At 45.0% G+C, this 25029-nt stretch overlaps 1 protein-coding gene across 7 annotated transcripts in view; it reads right to left on the bottom strand.

Annotated features, from left to right (window-relative positions):
• The window catches only part of LOC144781940 (cytochrome P450 2G1-like), a 591590-nt gene that overhangs the window by 115170 nt on the left and 451391 nt on the right, over positions 1 to 25029 (bottom strand). For all 7 annotated transcript variants that reach the window (XM_078661028.1, XM_078661033.1, XM_078661032.1 and 4 more), the window contains one exon: positions 5965 to 6125. In XM_078661028.1, coding sequence (XP_078517154.1) covers positions 5965 to 6125 — 161 coding nt within the window. The remainder of the gene's footprint in view (positions 1 to 5964; positions 6126 to 25029) is intronic.

Genomic DNA, 25029 nt, shown 5'->3' with positions numbered 1-25029 from the left:
AATTCAGAGACTCTGTCCCTCACCACCCCTTGTTGTAAATATTTTTGTCCACCCTAAGCGTGGAAGGGTATACTCAGACATGAGTCCCTTGCTCATTGCACCATCAGGATTCAAGCAAGCCGGGCCGAAGACGGCTGTAATGCCAGAAACCGGTCCCCGGAAGCTTGTTTCCTTCCCAGTGTAAGAATTGGCTTTTGTAGTCTGGTCTGCCCTGTTCCCATGATGCACTGGGCCAGGGACAGACTAATTTGCATACAGCCAGGTTCTGAAACTGGGAATGTGCAATGAACTAAAAAACGGTGTTGGATCTAGCCCAGATCTCTTGACTGGGTGAGAGTATTCTGCTTAATTCAGAGACTCTGTCCCTCACCACCCCTTGTTGTAAATATCTTTGTCCACCCTAAGCGTGGAAGGGTATACTCAGACATGAGTCCCTTGCTCATTGCACCATCATTATTCAAGCAAGCCGGGCCGAAGACGGCTGTAATGCCAGAAACCGGTCCCCGGAAGCTTGTTTCCTTCCCAGTGTAAGAATTGGCTTTTGTAGTCTGGTCTGCCCTGTTCCCATGATGCACTGGGCCAGGGACAGACTAATTTGCATACAGCCAGGTTCTGAAACTGGGATGGTGCAATGAACTAAAAAACGGTGTTGGATCTAGCCCAGATCTCTTGACTGGGTGAGAGTATTCTGCTTAATTCAGAGACTCTGTCCCTCACCACCCCTTGTTGTAAATATTTTTGTCCACCCTAAGCGTGGAAGGGTATACTCAGACATGAGTCCCTTGCTCATTGCACCATCAGGATTCAAGCAAGCCGGGCCGAAGACGGCTGTAATGCCAGAAACCGGTCCCCGGAAGCTTGTTTCCTTCCCAGTGTAAGAATTGGCTTTTGTAGTCTGGTCTGCCCTGTTCCCATGATGCACTGGGCCAGGGACAGACTAATTTGCATACAGCCAGGTTCTGAAACTGGGATGGTGCAATGAACTAAAAAACGGTGTTGGATCTAGCCCAGATCTCTTGACTGGGTGAGAGTATTCTGCTTAATTCAGAGACTCTGTCCCTCACCACCCCTTGTTGTAAATATTTTTGTCCACCCTAAGCGTGGAAGGGTATACTCAGACATGAGTCCCTTGCTCATTGCACCATCAGGATTCAAGCAAGCCGGGCCGAAGACGGCTGTAATGCCAGAAACCGGTCCCCGGAAGCTTGTTTCCTTCCCAGTGTAAGAATTGGCTTTTGTAGTCTGGTCTGCCCTGTTCCCATGATGCACTGGGCCAGGGACAGACTAATTTGCATACAGCCAGGTTCTGAAACTGGGATGGTGCAATGAACTAAAAAACGGTGTTGGATCTAGCCCAGATCTCTTGACTGGGTGAGAGTATTCTGCCTAATTCAGAGACTCTGTCCCTCACCACCCCTTGTTGTAAATATTTTTGTCCACCCTAAGCGTGGAAGGGTATACTCAGACATGAGTCCCTTGCTCATTGCACCATCAGGATTCAAGCAAGCCGGGCCGAAGACGGCTGTAATGCCAGAAACCGGTCCCCGGAAGCTTGTTTCCTTCCCAGTGTAAGAATTGGCTTTTGTAGTCTGGTCTGCCCTGTTCCCATGATGCACTGGGCCAGGGACAGACTAATTTGCATACAGCCAGGTTCTGAAACTGGGATGGTGCAATGAACTAAAAAACGGTGTTGGATCTAGCCCAGATCTCTTGACTGGGTGAGAGTATTCTGCTTAATTCAGAGACTCTGTCCCTCACCACCCCTTGTTGTAAATATTTTTGTCCACCCTAAGCGTGGAAGGGTATACTCAGACATGAGTCCCTTGCTCATTGCACCATCAGGATTCAAGCAAGCCGGGCCGAAGACGGCTGTAATGCCAGAAACCGGTCCCCGGAAGCTTGTTTCCTTCCCAGTGTAAGAATTGGCTTTTGTAGTCTGGTCTGCCCTGTTCCCATGATGCACTGGGCCAGGGACAGACTAATTTGCATACAGCCAGGTTCTGAAACTGGGATGGTGCAATGAACTAAAAAACGGTGTTGGATCTAGCCCAGATCTCTTGACTGGGTGAGAGTATTCTGCTTAATTCAGAGACTCTGTCCCTCACCACCCCTTGTTGTAAATATTTTTGTCCACCCTAAGCGTGGAAGGGTATACTCAGACATGAGTCCCTTGCTCATTGCACCATCAGGATTCAAGCAAGCCGGGCCGAAGACGGCTGTAATGCCAGAAACCGGTCCCCGGAAGCTTGTTTCCTTCCCAGTGTAAGAATTGGCTTTTGTAGTCTGGTCTGCCCTGTTCCCATGATGCACTGGGCCAGGGACAGACTAATTTGCATACAGCCAGGTTCTGAAACTGGGATGGTGCAATGAACTAAAAAACGGTGTTGGATCTAGCCCAGATCTCTTGACTGGGTGAGAGTATTCTGCTTAATTCAGAGACTCTGTCCCTCACCACCCCTTGTTGTAAATATTTTTGTCCACCCTAAGCGTGGAAGGGTATACTCAGACATGAGTCCCTTGCTCATTGCACCATCAGGATTCAAGCAAGCCGGGCCGAAGACGGCTGTAATGCCAGAAACCGGTCCCCGGAAGCTTGTTTCCTTCCCAGTGTAAGAATTGGCTTTTGTAGTCCGGTCTGCCCTGTTCCCATGATGCACTGGGCCAGGGACAGACTAATTTGCATACAGCCAGGTTCTGAAACTGGGATGGTGCAATGAACTAAAAAACGGTGTTGGATCTAGCCCAGATCTCTTGACTGGGTGAGAGTATTCTGCTTAATTCAGAGACTCTGTCCCTCACCACCCCTTGTTGTAAATATTACTGCCTTTAAAGGTCTTAGCTTCAGTGGCAGCATAGAAAACATGTCACTGGCCAACGCTGACTGGAATAAAGAATAAAGCTTGATGTACACGATTCCTACGGAGAAGTTCTGAAAAGCAAGGAAGGAGTTGAGTTGGATTTATGAAACTAAGTGTAAAATAACTTTGAATAATTTTGCTAGCATTTTCTAAAATAGAGATCTAAAATAATGATTTTATTTATATGTAGGCATGTTCATAAAAATCTAGCTTTACCTACATAGTGAAAACAGTATTTGGATAAATGTTTACTGTGAAGGCATTCTATTCACATAATGTGTTATGCCATCTTTCTATATATTATTATGTAATTGTCTTACAAGGTACACTTAACAAAATATAGCCAATTAATAAAAATAGATTTTCATACACCACAAAACCTTTTTCCCAGGATGCATCACTGAAGTGCTTTTAACCTGCAAACCGGGTTGAGCACAATTGTACTCGCTGAAGAGACACATTTTTGTCACATCAGTGGGTGGTATAGACACTGCAATCCACATATGACATTTAACACACACATCACTGGCACCATTTCTGAGACGACTTACAATTGCTTTACTGGAGAGTTAAATACACCAACTAGGTGAGACCAACTTTACAATATCAGTTTAGGGGCAGAGCACTTGCACTCTGGTACTGGATGGCTGTGTGATAGGGTATGGAGTTCAAATAGATGTTGGCAAGCAATCCACAACCTCCTTTACATCAATTATATAACAAGTATATATTACCATCTGAAAACAGAGGGTGTTAATAAGAATTCAGTAAACACAAGGAGATGATGGACAGAGTGCTGAAACTTTTCAGACATTCACCCCCAGTCACAGATCTGGGTTGAATCCATCATCATTCTTTATCTCATTTCTCCACCCCTTTTCAGACATAGCCATATGCAAATAAGTCTTGAACCTTTGCCTCATAGGAATAGTCCAGACCAAACTTCCATGCCAAGACTTCCCTGGACTGCATACAAACATCCTGGGACCGGTTTATGGGTAACATCTTTCATGAGCCAGGCTAGCTTCAATCTAGTGGCAAAGTGAGCAAGGGACTGCTGTCTGAGAATACCATGACAACTTAGGGTGAACAAAGTAAACACAAAGAAATTATAGACTGAGCGCTGAAACTATTCAGACATTCACCCACAGTCACAGATCTGGGCATAATCCATCAATGTTCTTTAGCTCACTTCGCTACCCCAGTACAGACCCAGCCATATGCAAACCCGTCTTGACCTTGTGCCTCATGGGAACAGTCCAGACCTAACTGCCAAGCCAAGTCTTTCCTGGACCAGATACAAGCATTCTGGGACCGGTTTGTGGTAACACCCCTCATCAGCCAGGCTAGTTTGAATTGTGTGTCAAAGTGAGCAAGGGACCCACGCCTGGGCATACCCTTCCAACTTAGGAAGCCCAAAGTAAACACAAGGAGATGATGCACAAAGCGCTGAAACGTTTCAGACATTCACCCCTAGTCACAGATCTGGGTTAAATCCATCATCGTTTTTTATCTCACTTCATCACCACAGTTCAGACCCAGCTACATGCAAATCAGTCCTGACCCCGTGCCTCTTGGGAACAGTCCAGACTGAACTGCCAAGCCAAGTCTTCCCTGGACTGGATACAAGCATCCTTGGACCAGTTTCAGGGTAACATCCCTCATCAGCCAGGCTAGCTTGAATCCAGTGGCAAACTCGAGAAAGTAACCCATGTCTGGGCATACCCTGCCAACTTAGGCGAACAAAGTAAACACAAGGAGATGATAGACAGATCGCTGAAACTTTTCAGACATTCATCCCAGGGTACAGATCTGGGTTGAACCAATCATTGTTCTTTAGCTCACTTTGCCACCCTAGTTCAGACCCAGTCATATGCAAATCAGTCCTGACCCAGTGCCTCTTAGGAAAAGTCCAGACAGTACTGCCAAGCCAAGTCTTCCCTGGACCGGAGACAGGCGTCCTGGTCCCGTTTTCGGTGAAAAACCTCTCATCAGCCAGGCTAGCTTGAATCTAGTAGCAAAGTGAAGAAGGGACCCACGTCTGGGCATACCCTAGCAACTTAGGGTGAACAAAGTAAACACAAGAAGATGATAGACAGAGCACTGAAACTTTTCAGACAGGCACCCCCATTCACAGATCTGGGTTAAATTCATCATCATTCTTTAGCTCACTTCGCCACCCCTGTTCAGACACAGCCATATGCAAATCAGTCATGACCCTCTGCCTCATGGGAACAGTTCAGACCGAACTGCAAAAAACAAGTGCATCCTGGGACAGGTTTCGGGTTAACAGCCCGCAGCAGCCAGGCTTGCTTGAATTCAGTGGCAAACTGAGCAAAGGGCCCACACCTGGACATACTCTACCAACATAGGGCGAACAACATAAACAGAAGGAGATGATGGAAAGAGCACTGAAACTTTTCACACATTCACCTGCAGTCACAGTGCTTAGTTGAATTCATCATTGTTCTTTGGTCACCCCAGTTCAATCCCAGCCATATGCAAAACAGTCTTGACCCTGTCCCTCATGGGAAGAGTCAAGACCGAACTGCCAAGCCATGTCTTCCCTGGAACTGATACAAGCATCCTAGGACCGGTTTTGGGGTAGCACCCCTCATCAGCCAGGCTAGCTTGAATCCAGTGGCAAAGTGACCAAGGGACCCACGTTTGGACATACCCTGCCAACTGAGGGCAAACAAAGTATATACAAGGAGATAATGGGCAGAGCGCTGAAACTTTTCAGACATTCACCCCCGTCACAGATCATTGTTCTTCAGCTCACTTTGCCACCCCAGTTCAGACCCAGCCATATGGAAACCAGTCTTGACCCTGTGCCTCATGGGAACAGTCCAGACCGAACTGTCAAGCCAAGTCTTCCCTGTACTGATAAAAGCATCCTGGGGCCGGGATACATAACAATACAAGTACGTTTCCTCTACTCAACTTGAGCATTCTTTTGTGAGGACGGCATGTTAATTAGAAGGCTGTATTTCTTCTTCAAAGATTGTATATTTCTTGTAGAACATTGTGCTTCAATTTTTAATGGTTTTAGGACCACTCCCTTTCTCAAAGCAAAAATATAGAAGGAAATTGAAATATCACTGACCTGCCCCCAGAATGAACTCATGTGTATGAAGGTTTCATTCATCATGTGAAGCAATTTGTGAAATTTCTCATCCTCGTAATCAAACCGTTTACCAAAGGTAATAGAGCAGATAACATTGGAGACAGCCTGGCTGAGGATGCTGGTAGGGTCAAATGGCATCTCTAGAGAATAGAAACAGAAGAGTTATTCTGTTAGTAAACTAGTCAACTAAAGGAAACTGTGAGTTTTTGATCAATTATGGTTCTAAATTGCATAAGATGATTGAGCTCAATTGTACCCTAAGCAGTTGACAAGTTGTACAAAAAAAACCTGTACCAATATGAGAAATGAATAATTACTTACCATTCTTTAATACATTGGACATAGCCTTCAATATATCATTTAAATATACTTAAAATGAAGGTAGTTCCTTTCAAATAGCATACCCTTTGAAAAGGCATTCAAAATTAAAGCTAGAAATATAGTCTTTATTTATTATTTAGCTTTGTACTCAGGCTTCAAGTGTGAAGTAATATTAAACATCCCGTGGGCCAAGTGGCTAAAGCCACTGTGCCTACAGCTGGGAACACAGGACTATCAGGTAGCCCTGCGCATTCTCACGGCCGATGCCAGACCTTTCTTTGTGTGTTGTGTGGCAACGTTTTTAAGTCACGCTTGGCTCGTCATCAGACAGAAGTTACGGTTAGGATTAGTACAGCACTCTGCAGAAACATGCTGATTCTCAATCACTTTGGAGCTACACCACTGACCCTCTTAGTCCCATAATCATATGCTAAGCACTTGCACTTTTTCCCTCGTTTTTTTTCTTTTTTAATGCTGCTTTCCTACGGAGAGTTGGATCTTTTCAATAATGTTTCTGTGGGGTTGTATTTAGATACCCGATTCCACCTAGATAAAGTTGCTTTACCTTTCTATTTTTATTTTATTGTACCGTCTGTATATTTTTATTAATATGATATTGAAGAATTTTGTAAAATGTGGAACCAGGCAACCGTGGTTTTTATTGAGGGTGCAGCAGACTACCCAGAAGGACTACATACTACATCACTTTTTAGCGTATTTCCATATGATGACAAGTTGACTCTGTATTTGTCTTATATTGCTTTTATGACACTGGATGTCGAAATAACGCTTATATAAGTCAATCTATTATACTGAAGATGTTCACAGTTTGTTGGTGCCCTAGATGGAGGGCATTTCCTCCAGGATCGTCACCTCTTTTTTAGCACCCATTTTAAACCGTTATACAAAGTGTTCACAAGAGATGCACGCAAAGCAGGAAGCAGGAAACACAAGAGATGCACGCAAAGCAGGAAGCAGGAAACATAATAGGTAATGTTCTATGAGGCCCACGGAGTGCCAAATCAAGGTGAATATTTTCATGCAATCATCACCTACTACATGTATTCTGTCGGGTATTCTATGAGTCACTCAACTCGACGTGTCTTCGTGACTTTTGAGTGGAATTGGTTAAAATAGTGCTAGGCTGAAGTTTGCAATAGAACTTTACATCACTCTTATTTTTTTGAGGGTTATTAGACGCTTTCAGGTTTGTCATTCTCTCTTGCACAACGTCATAATGTCATTAATTAGCGCCATTTAGGCCTAGGACCTCTGACCCCTCTTTCCTGGTGGAGTTACATTACATTTCTCAGTACAAAAAAATGTATATGTGATATTTTGTATTTATTTGCGCACATACAATACAAGAATGTAGATCACCATGTTTAATGTTTACTTTTGCTCATATCAGCAAAATATTTTAAAGTCTGTAGCTGAACTGTACCATTTGTAAAATTCATGCACCATCTTTTTTTTACGCTCACCTGTTTACTCATTACTTCATGCATATCTTGTGATCAGCTTCAGACGTGAAATAGATACCTCATATGACCCAGTCAATTCTTTCAACCTTGAAAGAGCACTGGCAGAATGCTAAGCAATTATTGAAGGATCTTAAAATGTAGATGCATTCTGAAATTCGCAAAAGATCTGTGTTCACAATATCTATTCTGTACTAACAGTATGTGTAGAAAACAGTAGAAGATCAAGCCAACAATACATGATTGTAGAATTAACAAAATGTATTTATGCGAATGGTCCAGCGTAAACCCAATATTTCGGACAGGGACGAGCATTTAAGAATTTCATGCACTGTGGCCCATACACATACACCCAGTTGTCCCTGTTGCACTGGTGGTCGTTAGCATTTCCTTCACAGACAATAAATGGTCACAGATCTAAACAAAATTTAATTTCATCACTTTAAGTCAATTATTGATCTACTTGATTGATGGACCAATTAGTTGATTAATTGAAGGTCAATAGTCATTTCAAAATTGATTGGCAGACATAAACCACAACTTCTTTGTGAGTCGTACATTTTATCTACTTAATGCATGAATTTAAGAATAAACACCTCATGAGAGAGAATACAATCTAACGATCATCTGGCATATAATCATTTTCAACAAATACATTTGTCGCATTGAGGGGATAGATGAAGAGACATTAGACAATAGTCAGCAATTAAAATTTTCATACAAAACGATAGAAGAAGAGACAAAAGCACAGATCAATTGAATTCTAAAGTTATCAATCATACCAACCCAAGGGAATAAGAACGAGGAAAACCACACACCCAGGCCTAGGTAGCGGCAAGGGTCCCCCAATTGGAGTGTCAAGGATCAAGTCTTAGACCAGGATGAGGACAGGACTGGATCAACTAGACCTTTCTGCAACCCGATAATCCGCATTGCACCCTCACTCTCCCATCTCCCTCAAAAGGCCTCTCAACCTCAACCAGACAGCATCAAGGATAACGACGCCAACCGACCCCACCCCTTAGTCAGCTATACTTTATACCCTGTTCGTACATGTCCATCCCACTAAAGTTGCTAATATCACCCATTCTAGGTACGGGATTGGTTAAAACAAGGGGTGGATGATCGTTCCACATTAGATCATGCTTTCTTTAACTACCCCATTATTCATTTTCGTTTCCCACCTATACAATATACATCCCTACACTCTCATGAGGAAATTGTAACAGCATGAGGACAATTAGTACATTTTATAAATTCGCAGACTTTCACACGGAAGCACAGAAGTTGGCTGCTTGTCAAACGTGGTGTCCTTCACAGCATCACACTCTTTCAGCAAGCTCAGCAAGTTTTGTTTTTCACAATGTCACGTGGTTTGTACACGTCGCAAGTTTCACTCATCACAGTTTGCCCAACTTAAAAAATATGGCGATTTGTCCATTTAGTAAAAAAACTGAAAACATTATTAATAATGTGGTAATGAAAAGTTCACTGGGGACCACCATCCTTTACCAAGATCCAGGTTAGCAGTTATTCCAGCAAAGAATAAGTAAAAGCAACAGCAATTAGGGTTACTTAAGCATCACACAACATGCCTTCTAATATATGATGTGCACAATTTGCAGTGTAAGCCATTCGCAAAACATTCTACTCATCATATTATTACATCTCAGGTTGTTTACGTTTAGTTAAGATTCATTTCATGCAATTTGCGAAACAGGTTTACCCTCATGTAATGTAGGGGTGTACATTAGTATTCTATCTACTTAACATTACTGGTTTCTTTTTTGAATCCCCGCTCCATCACAGATTCTTTTTATTTCAAGATTATTTGAAGTCCTGATCCGATTTGTTCTCAATTAGGTATGGTAAGATACTGCACTCATCTGTTGGGGGATCACTTTCCCCCCTTGAAACTAAGGGCAGCCCACCTCCATTGAAAGATTGAGCCTGGGTATCACTAATGTGCTATATTCGTCACAATATACTGGTTGGTACAAACAAAGGCAGAGTAGCAATGTTTAATTTGGGCCCAGGTGTAATGCCACCTAACAATTCCACCTTTTCTTCAATCCTCTCTCTCCCCTTCTACACCAAATATACCAAGTGATACCTGGCCTTCTGCCATCCACACCCACAACTCTCTGACCCTTCCCTGACCCTCTCTGCTAAAACATTGCTCTCTGATCTCCAGGGGAAACTACAGACCACACTGCCCTTTATAAACTGTGTGGGCACAGCTTTGAAATTCCTCTGTCAGTGCAGGTCTAAAGAGACCCGCCTTAACAGAGAAGTGTGTCAGCTAGTGTAGCACAGAGCCACCCTCATTCTGCCACCTCAATCGTGTCTGTGCAACCACCCTCCATCACAAATGTCAGGTCTCTGGAGACTCCGACAAGACGAGGAACTTAGAGCAAGTGAGAGCTTCCCCTTAAGACATAACAGATCCATAAATAATACCAAATTATAGATGGGTGATTAATCAGGATGTTAACACATTTTTACCTAAGCATTTTATGCAATTTTTCTGCTTCGCCGATGCAGAGTAGAAATGTCAAAAACAATTAACGGACTTCTAGCCACCCAACATGTGGTATTGGGTTTCGTCAGGTCTACATACTCTGCAAAAAACTCTCGAACACCATAGAATAGAAGTTGGCACGGAAACTGGAAATGCAAAAGACAAGTTTATTAGGACCCCATGGGGTGGTGGTACATTCCTACAGCACCCTTCGGTAATGCAAGAAGTATCACACCGAACATCGGTGCGTGACCTCTTTTATACAAGTTTAACAGTAATAAAAAGGTAGGCGGTATACTCTTGCACAGTTTAGATACATATAAGGGCATTTTTGGAACACAGCCAATATGTGGGAGGAGTTTAGTACCACTGGTCAGTTTTGGAGAACATTCCTAAGAGGTGACCGCTCATTAATCTAAATGTTCGAGTGCACATGCGTGAGCTTGACCAGTGCTAAAAATAGCCTGTTGCTGGGCAAGGTAAATGGTCATTGGTACAGAGAAAGGACAAAAGGGCATGCTGACCACGAGGCCGCATGTTCATACAAAATGGAAGCCAGGAAATACAAAATGGCCCCACACGTTTGGAAGAGAAGTGTGGCTCAGGGGTTAGAGGCAGCAGACCCGGAAGCTGAGATCGGTCCTGGACCAGGGTTCAATTCCCCGCCTCGGCGGGTCTTGGGCTAAAAATTCCACGGACTCGATAATTCTCGCCCCGGTGCCTCCTCGACTCACGGGTTCACACTCTGCGACTCTAGGCAATAGCTTGCTTAATCTCCACAACGGCCCCTCGCAGCAGGATGCCTGACTTTCACCTTGTGGATACCCTGCTATCTCACAGGGGAATACCAGGAAGGGTTCCCTAAGCAAGCGCTGGGAAACCCACTGCGGGTAGCTGTGCGCTATATAAGCTCAACTACTACATTGGTCAAGTTAACAATGGAAGTTCGTGTAGCTGAGCTAAATGCTAACTCAGTTGCTGCCAAATTACGACAGATGGCCCTTTTAGCATTTAGCTGAAGCTATCTCATAACGGAAGTAATCAGGATACTCGTCATCAATATTAATCATCATTATTTTCATTACTTCTGTGTTAATCATTTGCTCGTTTTTGGCAACAGCTCGTTTGGATGGGATACAGGCTGTAATACATACAGAGCATAAGGTAGGGCCACATTGGATACACAAACAAAGGAAGAAGAGTATTCCAATAATCATACATAGGATCGTTAATAGTTTCCAACCCCAAGTACTAAGCAGAGTCCAGAACCAATTAGAGAATGTCCATGTACCATTTTCGGGGTGAATTTCAGCAGCAATTTTGTGCAATTTGAAAATAGCATCATACACAGAAGGCGAGTTATCTGGGACATAAACACAACAACTACTTCCGATAATGCGGCATGCACCCCCACGATCAGCTAGTACTACGTCTAGAACCATCCTGTTCTGGAGCGTTACAATCCTGGTAATTTGGAGTTTCTCAGTTAAGTTCCCTAGAGCAGAGGCAGTTTCATTAGCAACAGCTTCCACAACACGTGTTAGCCGTCTTATTTTTCTGCTGTTTAAGGCAGCACCAACAAAGGAAAACAGGCCTAAATTAAAATCCACATATTGTTGTAAGGAGATGTCGGTTTGATCTACATTTTCAATCTCTAATGTTCTCTTAACCCTATTTAATATAAAATCATGATATAGTACAAAATCATTATGGTACATAGGCGGGGCAATAAATACAGGGGGTAGTACAAAAGATATATAGCAAGTTCCTAACCACCCAATGGGAAGACGATGATATCCTTTATTTCCACAAATAAAGTAAGTATTTCGTGAGGCTACAAAGGCAATACCACTTGGTGTATCAAATGTGAGAGTAGTATTACATTCACTCTTCCCTACCGGAATTGTACCTTTATTCCTTACACACAAATCAGCTTTGGTATCAATGACTGTAATGACATGTAAACTAGACATATTTGTAATTCTTTGATTAGTGAAAATGCGAGGTGCAGATACATTATCCGGTCGATATTCTTCCCATTCAAACTTAGTTCCTTCTGCCTGTGGATAACCATCTCTATCATTATAGCATACTTTATTAAGTCGAAAAAGTAATCCACCGTTTGTTGGCCATCTTAGGGTAAAAAGAAGAGTGTACCAAGCATTGCAAGAACCATTATGAGAGAAAGGAAGAGGAATAAGTGGAGTTCCTCCTTTCTTTTGATGTCCAGGCAACATCCCACATACCCAACAGTTCGAAGTGTTCGTCATATTATGAGTATGGTGTAGAAGTTGAATGAAACTGTTATTTAAGTAAGTCTGTCTATGTCTCTCTTCATGATAAGGCAGAGTAAAATGGAAATGTTCAGATGGGATTGGAGTGGTAGGCAGTAAGTATTCTCGTGCAGGAAGCAATCGTTCTACAGTCCATGCTATTACTGCTATTACCACTATAGTCGCAACAAAAAGTACTGCACCAAGAATTCTTCTGTTCCTCATTGTCGTGGGTGCCATAGTTCAAAGAACAAAAATTTCAAAACCAACTAAAAAAATAAAAATTGAGTGCTAAGATCCGAGGTAGCCGCTGGTGTCTTCTCCGAGATTCAAGACGGGTGTCCCTACACTGGACAGAACTGATCCCCCCCCCTTGATATTCTCGGCTTCCGTTTTCGCAAACCTCAGAACGGTAACTCAACCAGTCTCTCAAAAAAAAATTAATTTCCTTGGACGTAGGTTATACTTCGCTCCACCAGAAACAGTGTGGTCCGGGAAGGCTTCCTCCGACTCGTGAGGCGTAGTAGCTGGGCTCTTCTCTGCATCCAAGATGTCTCGATAATCAGACAGCACCGCAGGATTCATCAGATCCGGAGAGACACGACGACAGTGAGTGGAATGTACCCACCGCTTCTTATTCGTGACTCGCACAGCCGTCCGAGTTGCCAACAATACTTGTTCAGGGCCACGCCACCTCGGCTCCAAACTGCTGGCTCTCTCGAACGCGCGGATCATAACGTGGTCCCCAGGACGGAGATCGTGAGCCTCTCCAATGGAATTGTCGGGGAGCGCTTCTCGAACCTGTTGATGAATAGAAAGTAAATCATTTGTTAATCGTGCCAAATAATCATTCATCATTATACAAGGCACATCATGTATTAAGCGAGGCTTTGGAACTCCCCAGATATTCATAGGCCTTCCAAAAACTACTTCATATGGTGTGAGGCCAGATCGGGAATGTGGCACTGATCTAATAGATAGTAATGCCAAAGGCAAAGCGTCCGGCCATTTTAAAGACGTGGATGCCACGATCTTTGCTAGCTTCAGCTTCAGAGTTGCATTATACCTTTCCACTAGACCTGCTGACTACGGGTGGAATACAGCGTGGAATTTGTGTTTAATTCCCAATCCTTTCAGGACATACTCCACTACTTTCCCAACAAAATTAGGACCATTATCATTCCACGGAAATTTAAAAACACCATAGCGTGGGAATTACTCTTTGAGTAACACCTTAGCTGTTGTCAACGCAGTATTATCCTTCGTGGGGTAGGCCTCGATCCATTTACTGAAGGCACACACCACCACTAAGACATACTTCAAGTTGTTACAACGCTCAAGCTGGATGTAATCCATCTGTAGTACTTCAAATGGTGCAGTAGGTGGAACGAACCCTCCTTTAGGAGTATAAGTCCCTTTAGCAGGATTGTACTGTAAGCATATCAGACAGGTCTGCACTACTCTCTTAGCCGTGCTGGCAATCTCAGGATGCTCCCAAACTCGTGTAAGCAATTTAGTAATTGCAAGAGCTCCAACGTGTGCCAGCCCATGTGTCATTTGAACCATTGCGTGCAAATAAGCGGCAGGCAATTTCCATCTCTCCATATCTTTGCTACGCCAGCAACCCTCATCATCCAACACTCCCTCTGTTGCCCAGGTTGCAAGTCCCGCTTCAGATGCTGATTTTTGTATGTCTAATATTTCCTCTCTAGCATCATGCCATCGCTCAGCCTGTGATTTCACCACATACATGGGAGAGACATTTTGTAACATGGCAGTCTCTCTCGCTATGCGATCTGCAAAAGAGTTTCCTTGTCCTATTTTGTCTGTAACCTTCTTATGTGCACTACATTTTGTTATCGGTACTTTCTTTGGACATAATAGTGCATTCAGGAGGTCCCGTACTAATTCTCCATGCATGATATGCACTCCATGTGAGGTCAGGAACCCTCGTTCCTTCCAGAGTAAGCCAAAATCGTGCCCTACTCCAAAAGCGTAACGGCTATCAGTGTAGATATTCACGCATAATCCAGCACTTAACTCACATGCTTTCGTTAAGGCTATCAATTCAGCTGCTTGGGCCTATTTTTGCGGTATTCGTGCTGTTTCTACCACTGTCTTAAGTGTCGTGATCGCATAGGCTGCGAAAGTCGTACCATCTGGCAACTTTAAGCACGATCCATCAACCCACAGTTCCCCATCTACATCTGGAAGTGGCGTATCCTGTAAATCGATACGACCCTTTGTTTGTTCTTCGGTCAGAAAAACACAATCATGATGTTCTTCCTTCTGGGTCTCAGCAACAGGATATGGCAATAAAGTAGCAGGGTTCAAAGTGGTGCACCTCTTCAGTGTAATATGTGGCGCCAACAGCGTTAACTCGTATCCTGTTAAACGAGCACTAGTTAAATGCTGTGTTTTCGTTTGGTTCAATAAAGCATCTACCGCATGGGGAACTAACACCAACAATTTGTGTGACAAAACTATCCCCTCACTCTGTCGTATGGCCACAGCTGTTGCTGCAACTGCTCGAAAACATCCAGGCAATCCTCGAGCCACAGGGTCAAGTACTGCTGAGAAGTACGCACAAGGTCTTTATCTCCGTGTGTCTGCACTAAGACTGACAATGCGCACCCATCCTTCTCATGTACATATAATGTAAAGATCTTTGGATAATCTGGTGTACCTAACACTGGTGCAGAACAAAGGCCTTGTCTCAATTGTTCAAAAGCATTCTGACATTCATCTGTCCATTCAAGGGGAATTGATGTAGTTTTGGACAACAACGCTAGCAAGGGTTTTATAATGTGCGAAAATCCTAGTATCCACTGTCTACAAAAGGACGTCAAACCTATGAAAGCACGAACATCTTTCTGAGTGCAAGGGACTGGTGTATCTAATATCGCTTGAATTCGGTCTGATGTCAATGCACGCCCCTCCTTAGACAAAAGATGACCGAGGTAGGTCACCTTTGGTCTACAATATTGCAACTTCTTCCTCGAGACCTTGTGATTATTCTTGGCAAGGAAAGAAAGCAGGAAAGAGTACTCTCCTCACATTGTTCCTTCGTGTCTGCTGCAAGTAAAATGTCATCAACATATTGAATAAGAGCCACCCCAGACTGTAAGTTAAAAGAATCAAGCTGTCTTTTTAAAGCCTGGCTATAAATGCTAGGGCTTTCTGTGTAGCCTTGAGGAACCCGACAAAATCTATATGATTTGTTATTTAATGTGAAGCCGAACAAATATCGGCTATCGGGATGAATGGGAATCGTAAAGAAAGCATTCTTCAAGTCAATAACAGTGAATGTAGTGGACGTAGGTGGAATCAAGGTAAGTAAGGTGGTAATGTCAGACACCACCGGATACTGGGGTACCACTATCTTATTCATTTCCCTCAAATCAATAATGAAACGATAGAGCTTAGTGTCTGTGTCTTTCTTGAGGATCGGAAGAATTGGGCTGTTACAAACATTATAGGGAACTTCCTCCACCACCCCTGCCTCAATCAAGTCATTTACGATATGTGTCAAAGCAATTTCACCTTCTCTGGATATCTTATACTGTGGTACGCGGGGCAAAGACACTCCCTCCTTTACAGTAATACTTACGGGAGGAATATTCATTTGACCCACATCAGTATCGGAAGTGGCCCATAAAGTGCTTGGAAGAGAAGCTAACGCATCGGCCTCCTGCATGAGGCACAATCTCTCAACCTCTGGGTAGTTCTCATTCAAAATAACCCGTACCCCTTCAGGGGCACAGCGTATAGTTGCTCGAAAATGTTTAAGAATATCAAGTCCCACAATATTATCTGGCGTGTTTGGATATAACAAAAACGGGCATGGGGCAATGAATTTATCAATGTGAAATGTAAGGGGTTGAGACAATGGGCTAAGAGAAGGTGTTCCATCGAACCCTATTGATGTAATCGTTTCGCCAGACAGGGGAGCCCTTGGAACCAAGTGTTTGGACAGAGCGCTACGAGTAGCTCCTGTATCAACCAGAAACTGATCAGTAGAACCCAAAACATGTGCTGATATATATGGACCCCTTTGATCAATTGGTACCCCAACCGATTCCACACCCCATCCTACGCACTCCTATGCATAGTTATTATCCTAAGACTCAGTAAACTCTCCTTCAGCTATCTGATACTGATTCCGTCGATCAAAAGTATTATGATCAGCCTGACCACGACCCCTCGCTTCAAACCTACCGCGATCATTCGCTCCACCTCTCGGTCCTGAATAACTATTCCGTGACCTTCCACTCCCTCGACCACGTTGATTAGGCTGTTCTGGAAACACCGGACAATCTGAAGCCCAATGTCCAAACTGTTTACAGTATGCACACTGATCCTCAGAAATGTCGGAACGGGTGGAAGACGTACCATACGATCCACGTCTACCCCTATCATTCCCTCTCGGCTGCGTAGCGTAAACCTGAGCCAACATCACCTTTGTTTTTAAATCCTTCGCTTTCTTATCACTACTTTCCTTTGCCTCCAATTTCTGTCTTTCATAATACTGAGCCATAGTCAATAAAGAAGCAGGAGTTGCTGTGGTCCATGAACTTTCACTAGTCTTTAAACGTCGTGCAATCTCCGGTAGGAGATTAGCCACATACTTATCAACAAACAAATGCCTGCCCGTGTCTTCTGTTAATAATTGCCCACTGTAATCGTGAAACGCTTCCTCGAAACATGAAAAAAAGTCTGAGACCGATTCATTCGGCTTCTGTTTACAAGAAGCCAACATTGTCCAATCAATTTTCTTAGGGGGAACAAGCGTTTTTAATTTATTCAAAATAGCCTCCAGGAGGTCCAAAATCAATCGGCATGGCTTACACGCAGGTTCCCTATCTAAATCAGCTCGAGCTAAATCCTTCCAATCTGCACCCAAAACTGCTCGATCATCGAACTTACGAATTGCCCTCCACATATCGGGAGGCAGTATCAACCCAAAGAAAAGATCAATATCAACTAATGTCATAACACACGAAGAAAGAGCACCTTCCACACCTTCATAGAAAGCTGCTGGATTTTTGCGGGGGTCAGGCAAAGCATTCTTAAGCGCCATAACATCTGTTCTATTCCAAGGCGTATAAACCCAATTATATATAAAATATCCCTTTGCTTCTTTAGACATCCTATCATCATCTGTGCCTAGCCCTTTAGGAGGGACATACAAAAGCGCAGCTTCTCGCATAGGCATGACATTAACTGCAGCGCTCTTATCTGTTCCAGAGATAGGGCACTCTTTGGATACTTCCGTTGATCCAGTCGCAGACGAACCCGATGCCTTATTCAACGCCCGTAGTCGTGACGCTTCATCCCGTAGCTTAACCAAACGCTGGAAAAACTCATCCGGATCTGCAAGAACAAAAAGACCTTTACAAAAATTATCACAAACGACTGATATATCCTTAGGTTCCAACTCAGGTGAATACTGTCTAAACCGTTCGACAACTTCATCTCCAAAATGAGCCAGAAAATACAATCGTTCTCGGTCGGACCACTTACACATAAGACCATCAATCTCTGAAACAGTTATAGAATTAACATTAAGTTTATGAGCAAACCCGCGCAATTCCGTAGCTCGATCAGCAGTTAACCTGGTACGCTGATCTCCCTGATCATCCTCGTCAGAGTCCTCATCCGGGGCCGTAGGCGGAACATACGGAGGCGGGCAACGATCTAGTAATGAAAAATCATCTGATTCATTAGTAAGGACAGGATAAAGAGGACGTTGAATAGGAAACTGACCATTAACTTGCAAGTTACGTTCTCGAATCTCCCTCTCTTTCTGTTCCGGCAATTCTTTTTCCTGCAACTGTAAAGCTTTATCACGAGCAGCCTTTCGCTGCTCCTTGTCCGCCAAGGCTTGTTCACGCTTCATTCGTTCATGCACCGCTTTCTCCCACATACGCACACAATCAAACATATCCTGTCTAGACCTACGCTGAAAGAAACACTGCTCCACATATTGAACCTTTCGCAGATCAAACGACCCATGTAGTGGCCATTGCAATTCACGATCAGTTTTTGTATATTTATGCCACAATGTACTATACATTATGGGAGGAAGGCCAAATTTTATGTACATTGCACGATTAGGTGTCCCCTCTGGGGGAGCCGGCTGAGATTCATTTAATCGATAACTGGTACCATTTCCAAGACAGCACATTCCTCGAAGTGTGCTGAGAACAGGCATGTCAAAATATCACGAAAACGCGATACTACATAAAATGGCACTTAAATATGTTTTACACACAGTGTGCCGTTCAAACAAATACAAAGTCAGAGAAATATCTCTATATGCCTGTCTATGTGAGGTGCACTCCACATATAACTCAAATCATAGATCCAAATGTTAGCTAACACAAACAAATCCAAAAAGCCACAGTAAGTGTCAGTAGACTACCTTACCAATCACAAGCTTACCAAATATTCTCAAACGACCAGGTTCCAACTGCCAAGTTCCTTAATCGAATCAGCCAAACGGGCACTGCACGACAACCCAACCGATCAGGATCTCAGTCGAGGACCGGCACCACCTGGAAGGTCGGGTCAGAAGGAAAGGAAAAAACACCGTGGGTGCCAAGACTCGGGTCACTCAGTGGCAGCGTACGCGTCCATGGCGAGTTTCCAATCCTTCGTCACGACCTCTCCTTCGGGCATCCGAGTCGCTGATGAGTCCCTTCGTGGTCGCCAATTTGTGGTATTGGGTTTCGTCAGGTCTACATACTCTGCAAAAAACTCTCGAACACCATAGAATAGAAGTGGGCACGGAAACTGGAAATGCAAAAGACAAGTTTATTAGGACCCCATGGGGTGGTGGTACAATCCTACAGCACCCTTCGGTAATGCAAGAAGTATCACACCGAACATCGGTGCGCGACCTCTTTTGCACAAGTTTAACAGTAATAAAAAGGTAGGCGGTATACTCTTGCACAGTTTAGGTACATATAAGGGCATTTTTGGAACACAGCCAATATGTGGGAGGAGTTTAGTACCACTGGTCAGTTTTGGAGAACATTCCTAAGAGGTGACCGCTCATTAATCTAAATGTTCGAGTGCGCATGCGTGAGCTTGACCAGTGCTAAAAATAGCCTGTTGCTGGGCAAGGTAAATGGTCATTGGTACAGAGAAAGGACAAAAGGGCATGCTGACCACGAGGCCGCATGTTCATACAAAATGGAAGCCAGGAAATACAAAATGGCCCCCGCACGTTTGGTCAAGTTAACAATGGAAGTTCGTGTAGCTGAGCTAAATGCTAACTCAGTTGCTGCCAAATTATGACAAACGTAAAACCCTGTGTGCCATCCCACCCCTATCCTTCCCAAAGATTTGCCCTCGATCAGAGCAGATAGACAGTGCTCTGATAACAGGCTCCCAGAGTGGCCTGTCAGAGAGGATTCCTTCATGACATAGCAGCAGTGGGTAAAAACATTTGAGACATCATAGCAGTGAATAGCCAGATTAACAATCAGATGTTCATGCAAGTGGCTCTCAGTGAGAGCCAAAGACACCGTGATGCTTATTCATTCTGAGAGTTCCTGAGGCCTGGGTGAAGTGAAAAGCCATCTCAGCCGGGTATTTAGTTTTGGCATTGCCTACAGTAGCCAATTACAAACTTTGATTCAATATCTGCAAATAGTTTCTAACAAAGGTGGGTTCTAATGCATTTTAGGAGAACTTATGATGGTCTTATTATGTTTCTTTTTCTTCTCAACTCCCTATTTTGCTAATTTAGTGAAGTTTGCTTTTGGAAAGGGGGCTGCAGATAAAGGGCAAGGGACAGATGTACAAGCATTTATATGCTTGCAAAGGGTTTTTGCCATTTACAAAACTAAGGGGCCGATTACAATGTTGTATGGAAACTAAACCGCACAACTCCTTGTCGGATTCGGTTCACACCGACTCGCGATCGGTGGTTACGACCAACTTGCGGCGTTCCACACGTCTGATTACGATGCTTCCAAACACCGTTCAGAAGGACTCTTATTGACTTCTATGGGAGCCTATGTTCTGACCGACAACACAGGCTCCTATGGGGAAATGGGGTGGCTGCGGAAAACCTTGCACCCTGTTGGGGGCACCCAATGTTGCCTGCCACACAGTGCATGGTTTTAAAGGGGGGGTCCCTTGGGGACCCCCATCCAAAGGTCTCAGTATGAAGGGGGACCTGCTAAGGGACCCCAAAGTCAGTTTCCTACAGCCGTTTCCTGTCAGACGGACCGAGTCGGAAAGGCTGTCCGAATCCGACATTGTAATCGTTCGGTCTGCTGGTCATCCTTTCCACCATGTCCGAATGCTTTTCTTCAACCTGTTGGTGCGCTCACACCAAATCCACAGAGCAACAACATATGCTTAGCTATGAATGTAACATTCTTCAAACTGTTACTTCTCAAAGACATTGTAGCCAGCACAATATTCAAACTTTTGAAATACTTCCAAACACTGATTACAATTACTTCTAAATTATCATTTTGCAGCTTCAGGAGTTCCTGAAGGAGAAATAACAGATGTAAATAATCATTTTGTTGTTTGCTGTTTGCTCACTTCGGACGCCACGCCACTTACTTTTGGGGGTCTTCATCATCCAGCCTGCTGAGCCGCTGCTGCTCGCCGGACCCGCTGCGCGGGTCCCGCTTCGCGGCCTTGGCGGCTGTCAATTTGCTGTAAGGGGCATCACCTGGTGACCGGCGGGGCTGCGAGGGAACAGCGGGTGGACTCCACGGACCAGGAGTCCCCGCGCGCCCGTTCCCAGCTGGGCTCCTCTCCCTGCCGGCACCGCCCCCTTGGCGAATCAAGTACACCTACAAAGAGGAGTGGACATACCCGCAGCGCGGGAGCGCGCGGGAGGGCACCGGGAGAAGCCCGGGACAAGGGCGGGACCGTCTGTGGCCGTCCGGGGCCGCAGGAGGCCGGGCTGGGCCACCCCCCTTATTGCTGACTCATTGTATCTTCTCTAGTAAGTGACATTTTGGTTGAGATTGATGATGACTATGGCAATGTCTACATCGATAAGTTGTGTTTCCAGTCACTTGATAACTCCCCCGGTTGAGACTGGTCCACCAGCAATTGGCCCCCTAGACAAATTCTTTTTTAGCCGTTCATTGTCAATTGACAAGGAGTTATCACTGGCAGAGAGGCGCGCAGAGCGTAGATTGTCTATAGAATTACTTAAGAATTCTGTGGACAAGCTCCCAAATCTAGCGTACCCCACCCTGGTGACCCCTTTGTCATCATTGAACCTCCCTGTTGCAACTGAATACTTTGAGGGCCAAGTTCAAACAATAAATAAGGATGTTGCAACAGAATTGAATAATCCTTGTGGGAGTAATACTCAATCTACATTGCTCCCTGATTCTGGTGCTCAGGCCATATCGGCCCAACCTAAGCTGGGGTCTAAAAGGAAAAGATCAGCCCCAGCAAGGAGATGTAAAATGGCGGCCAAACCACCTCAAAAGCACAGGAAGCTACACAAACTCGTGAACACTGGAGAGGTTGTCACTGAAGAAACTCAGAGTGTAGAAAGTGTTTTACACACCAATCTTGCCCTTTCGGCCAGTCAAGACACAGAAGTCAAGTCAAGTCAAGTCAGAGAAATTTATATAGCGCACTACCTACCCAGAGGGTCTCAAGGCGCTTAGAAATGGGAGGAGGATTACTTGTCAAATATCCACGTTTTAAGTTGCTTTCTGAATGCTAGGTGGTTCTGGGTGAGGCGAAGGTAAGCGGGGAGTGAGTTCCATGTTTTAGCAGCCAGGTAAGAGAATGATCTGCCTCCCATGGTGGTCTTGTTGATGCGAGGTACAGTGGCGAGGGCTTGGTTGGACGAGCGAAGTTGGCGGGAGGGGGTGTAGAAGGATAGTCGTGAGTTGAGGCATTCTGGTCCGATGTCGTAGAGTGATTTGTGTGCGTGGGTTAGCAGTCGGAAGGTGATTCTCTTATTGACGGGTAGCCAATGGAGGTCTTTCAGGTGACCAGAGATGTGTTCGTTGCGCGGGATGTCTAAAATGATCCTGGCTGAGGCGTTTTGGATTCGTTGGAGTTTCTTCTGGAGTTTAGCGGTAGTACCTGCGTAGAGGGTGTTTCCGTAGTCCAGACGGCTCGTGACTAGAGCATGGGTGACTGTTTTCCTTGTTTCGGTGGGGATCCAGCGAAATGTTTTTCTGAGCATGCGAAGAATGTTGAAGCAGGATGAGGTAACTGCGCTGACTTGTCTGTCCATTGAGAGTGAAGAATCCAGGATGACGCCTAGGTTCCGTGCGTGGCTTGGTTGGAAGAGCGAAGTTGGCGGGAGGGGGTGTAGAAGGATAGTCGTGAGTTGAGGCATTCTGGTCCGATGTCGTAGAGTGATTTGTGTGCGTGGGTTAGCAGTCGGAAGGTGATTCTCTTATTGACGGGTAGCCAATGGAGGTCTTTCAGGTGACCAGAGATGTGTTCGTTGCGCGGGATGTCTAAAATGATCCTGGCTGAGGCGTTTTGGATTCGTTGGAGTTTCTTCTGGAGTTTAGCGGTAGTACCTGCGTAGAGGGTGTTTCCGTAGTCCAGACGGCTCGTGACTAGAGCATGGGTGACTGTTTTCCTTGTTTCGGTGGGGATCCAGCGAAATGTTTTTCTGAGCATGCGAAGAATGTTGAAGCAGGATGAGGTAACTGCGCTGACTTGTCTGTCCATTGAGAGTGAAGAATCCAGGATGACGCCTAGGTTCCGTGCGTGGTCTGTCGGGATGGGTGCTTTTCCAAGGGCTTCCGGCCACCAAGAGTCGTCCCATGCAGAGGGGGATGTACCTAAGATGAGGACTTCTGTTTTGTCTGAGTTCAGTTTCAGACGGCTTTGTTTCATCCATTCAGCAACTTCTTTCATTCCTTCGTGTAGGTTAGTTTTGGCGGTGCTGGGGTCATTGGTGAGAGAAAGGATTAGTTGAGTGTCATCCGCGTAAGAGATGATGTTGAGGTTGTGTTGGCGGGCGATGGCCGCGAGGGGGCTCATGTAGACGTTGAAGAGGGTGGGGCTGAATGAGGATCCTTGAGGTACGCCACAGATGACTTCAGTGGCCTCGGACTTGAATGGTGGGAGGCGGACTCTCTGGGTTCTTCCGGTGAGGAACGAGGTGATCCATTCAAGTGCTTTTCCTTGTATTCCGATGTTATTGAGGCGTTGTAACAGGGTGCTGTGACAAACTGTGTCGAATGCTGCCGAGAGGTCGAGGAGGATGAGGGCGACTGTGTCTCCGTTGTCCAATAGAGTTCGAATGTCGTCTGTTGCTGCGATGAGGGCGGTCTCAGTGCTGTGTTTTGCTCGGAAGCCAGATTGTGAGGAGTCGAGGGATTTGTTGGCTTCGAGGAAAGCGGCGAGCTGGATGTTGACGGCTTTCTCGATGACTTTGGCCGGGAATGGAAGGAGCGAAATGGGGCGGTAATTTTTGAGTTCGGTGGGGTCCGCTGTGGGTTTTTTCAGAAGGGCGGTGAGTTCAGCGTGTTTCCAGCTTTCCGGGAAGGTGGCGGAGTTGAAGGAGCAGTTGATGACGTCTCGTAGGTGCGGTGCTACGACGGAGTCTGCTTTGTTGAAGATGTGATGATGACATGGGTCCGTGGGGGAGCCTGAGACAATTCAATTCTTGTACTGACTCCACTGTGCAGAGGCTACAGCTTGTCCCCAAGTGGACAAAGCACTAACAATTGCAGAAGTAACTAATAACATGCAGGTAGCCTCAAACATTCCGGTGGGAGGGAACAGGGCCAACGTTCGTCCTGTGGTAGATAAAATTCTAGTACCGATCCAACTAAATAATAAACAACAGGCGTTGAAGCCCGCCTCCCAACCCGTCCCCCAAGTTCCTAAATCAATCCCACCACCCTTGGTAAAGCCACCTTACAGAAAACCCCCGATTAATCTCACTCCAGACTCCTTCCCCTATGTAGCAGTCCTTATAAATGTACCATCATTACCGTCAGGGCAGAGAGAAACTTTCCAGACGCTTAAAAACAAGATCATGCACTGGTTAAAGGAAAATCGTCCTCTGCCTGGTGATATCGACGGGTTAATCATAGGGGTAAGGAGAATAGACTGGATGGGATACACACCGAAAACCTTGGGTGGGGACTGTATAGTGGTTAATTTCCAAGACCCAAGGGTGGCGGGATGGATAACCAGGCAGGGATGGGGAACAAACAAGGGAGGTATTGGAATTGTGGACCTTACCTTTTTTTACCCCCGATCAGCTAGCGTAACAACTAGCTTGCTCAGCGAACCCCTAATCCCCCCTACTGTATCATGGCCAGTCAATTCTCTACTACCTCCTTTAGTTGGTCACAACCATAATACATATATAAATCACAACTCTTATGTAGGATGGCAGGACCCTGGACGGGGATATTGACAAACCAGCACAGTTAGGAAGCGGGAGAGTTATAACGAGCCAAAAGGGGTTTGG

Source organism: Lissotriton helveticus, chromosome 9 (assembly GCF_964261635.1).
Source record: "Lissotriton helveticus chromosome 9, aLisHel1.1, whole genome shotgun sequence".
NCBI classification, from domain to species: Eukaryota; Metazoa; Chordata; class Amphibia; order Caudata; family Salamandridae; genus Lissotriton; species Lissotriton helveticus.
Note: the sequence above shows the minus strand (reverse complement) of the source record. Positions and strands in the feature narration are given on the sequence as shown.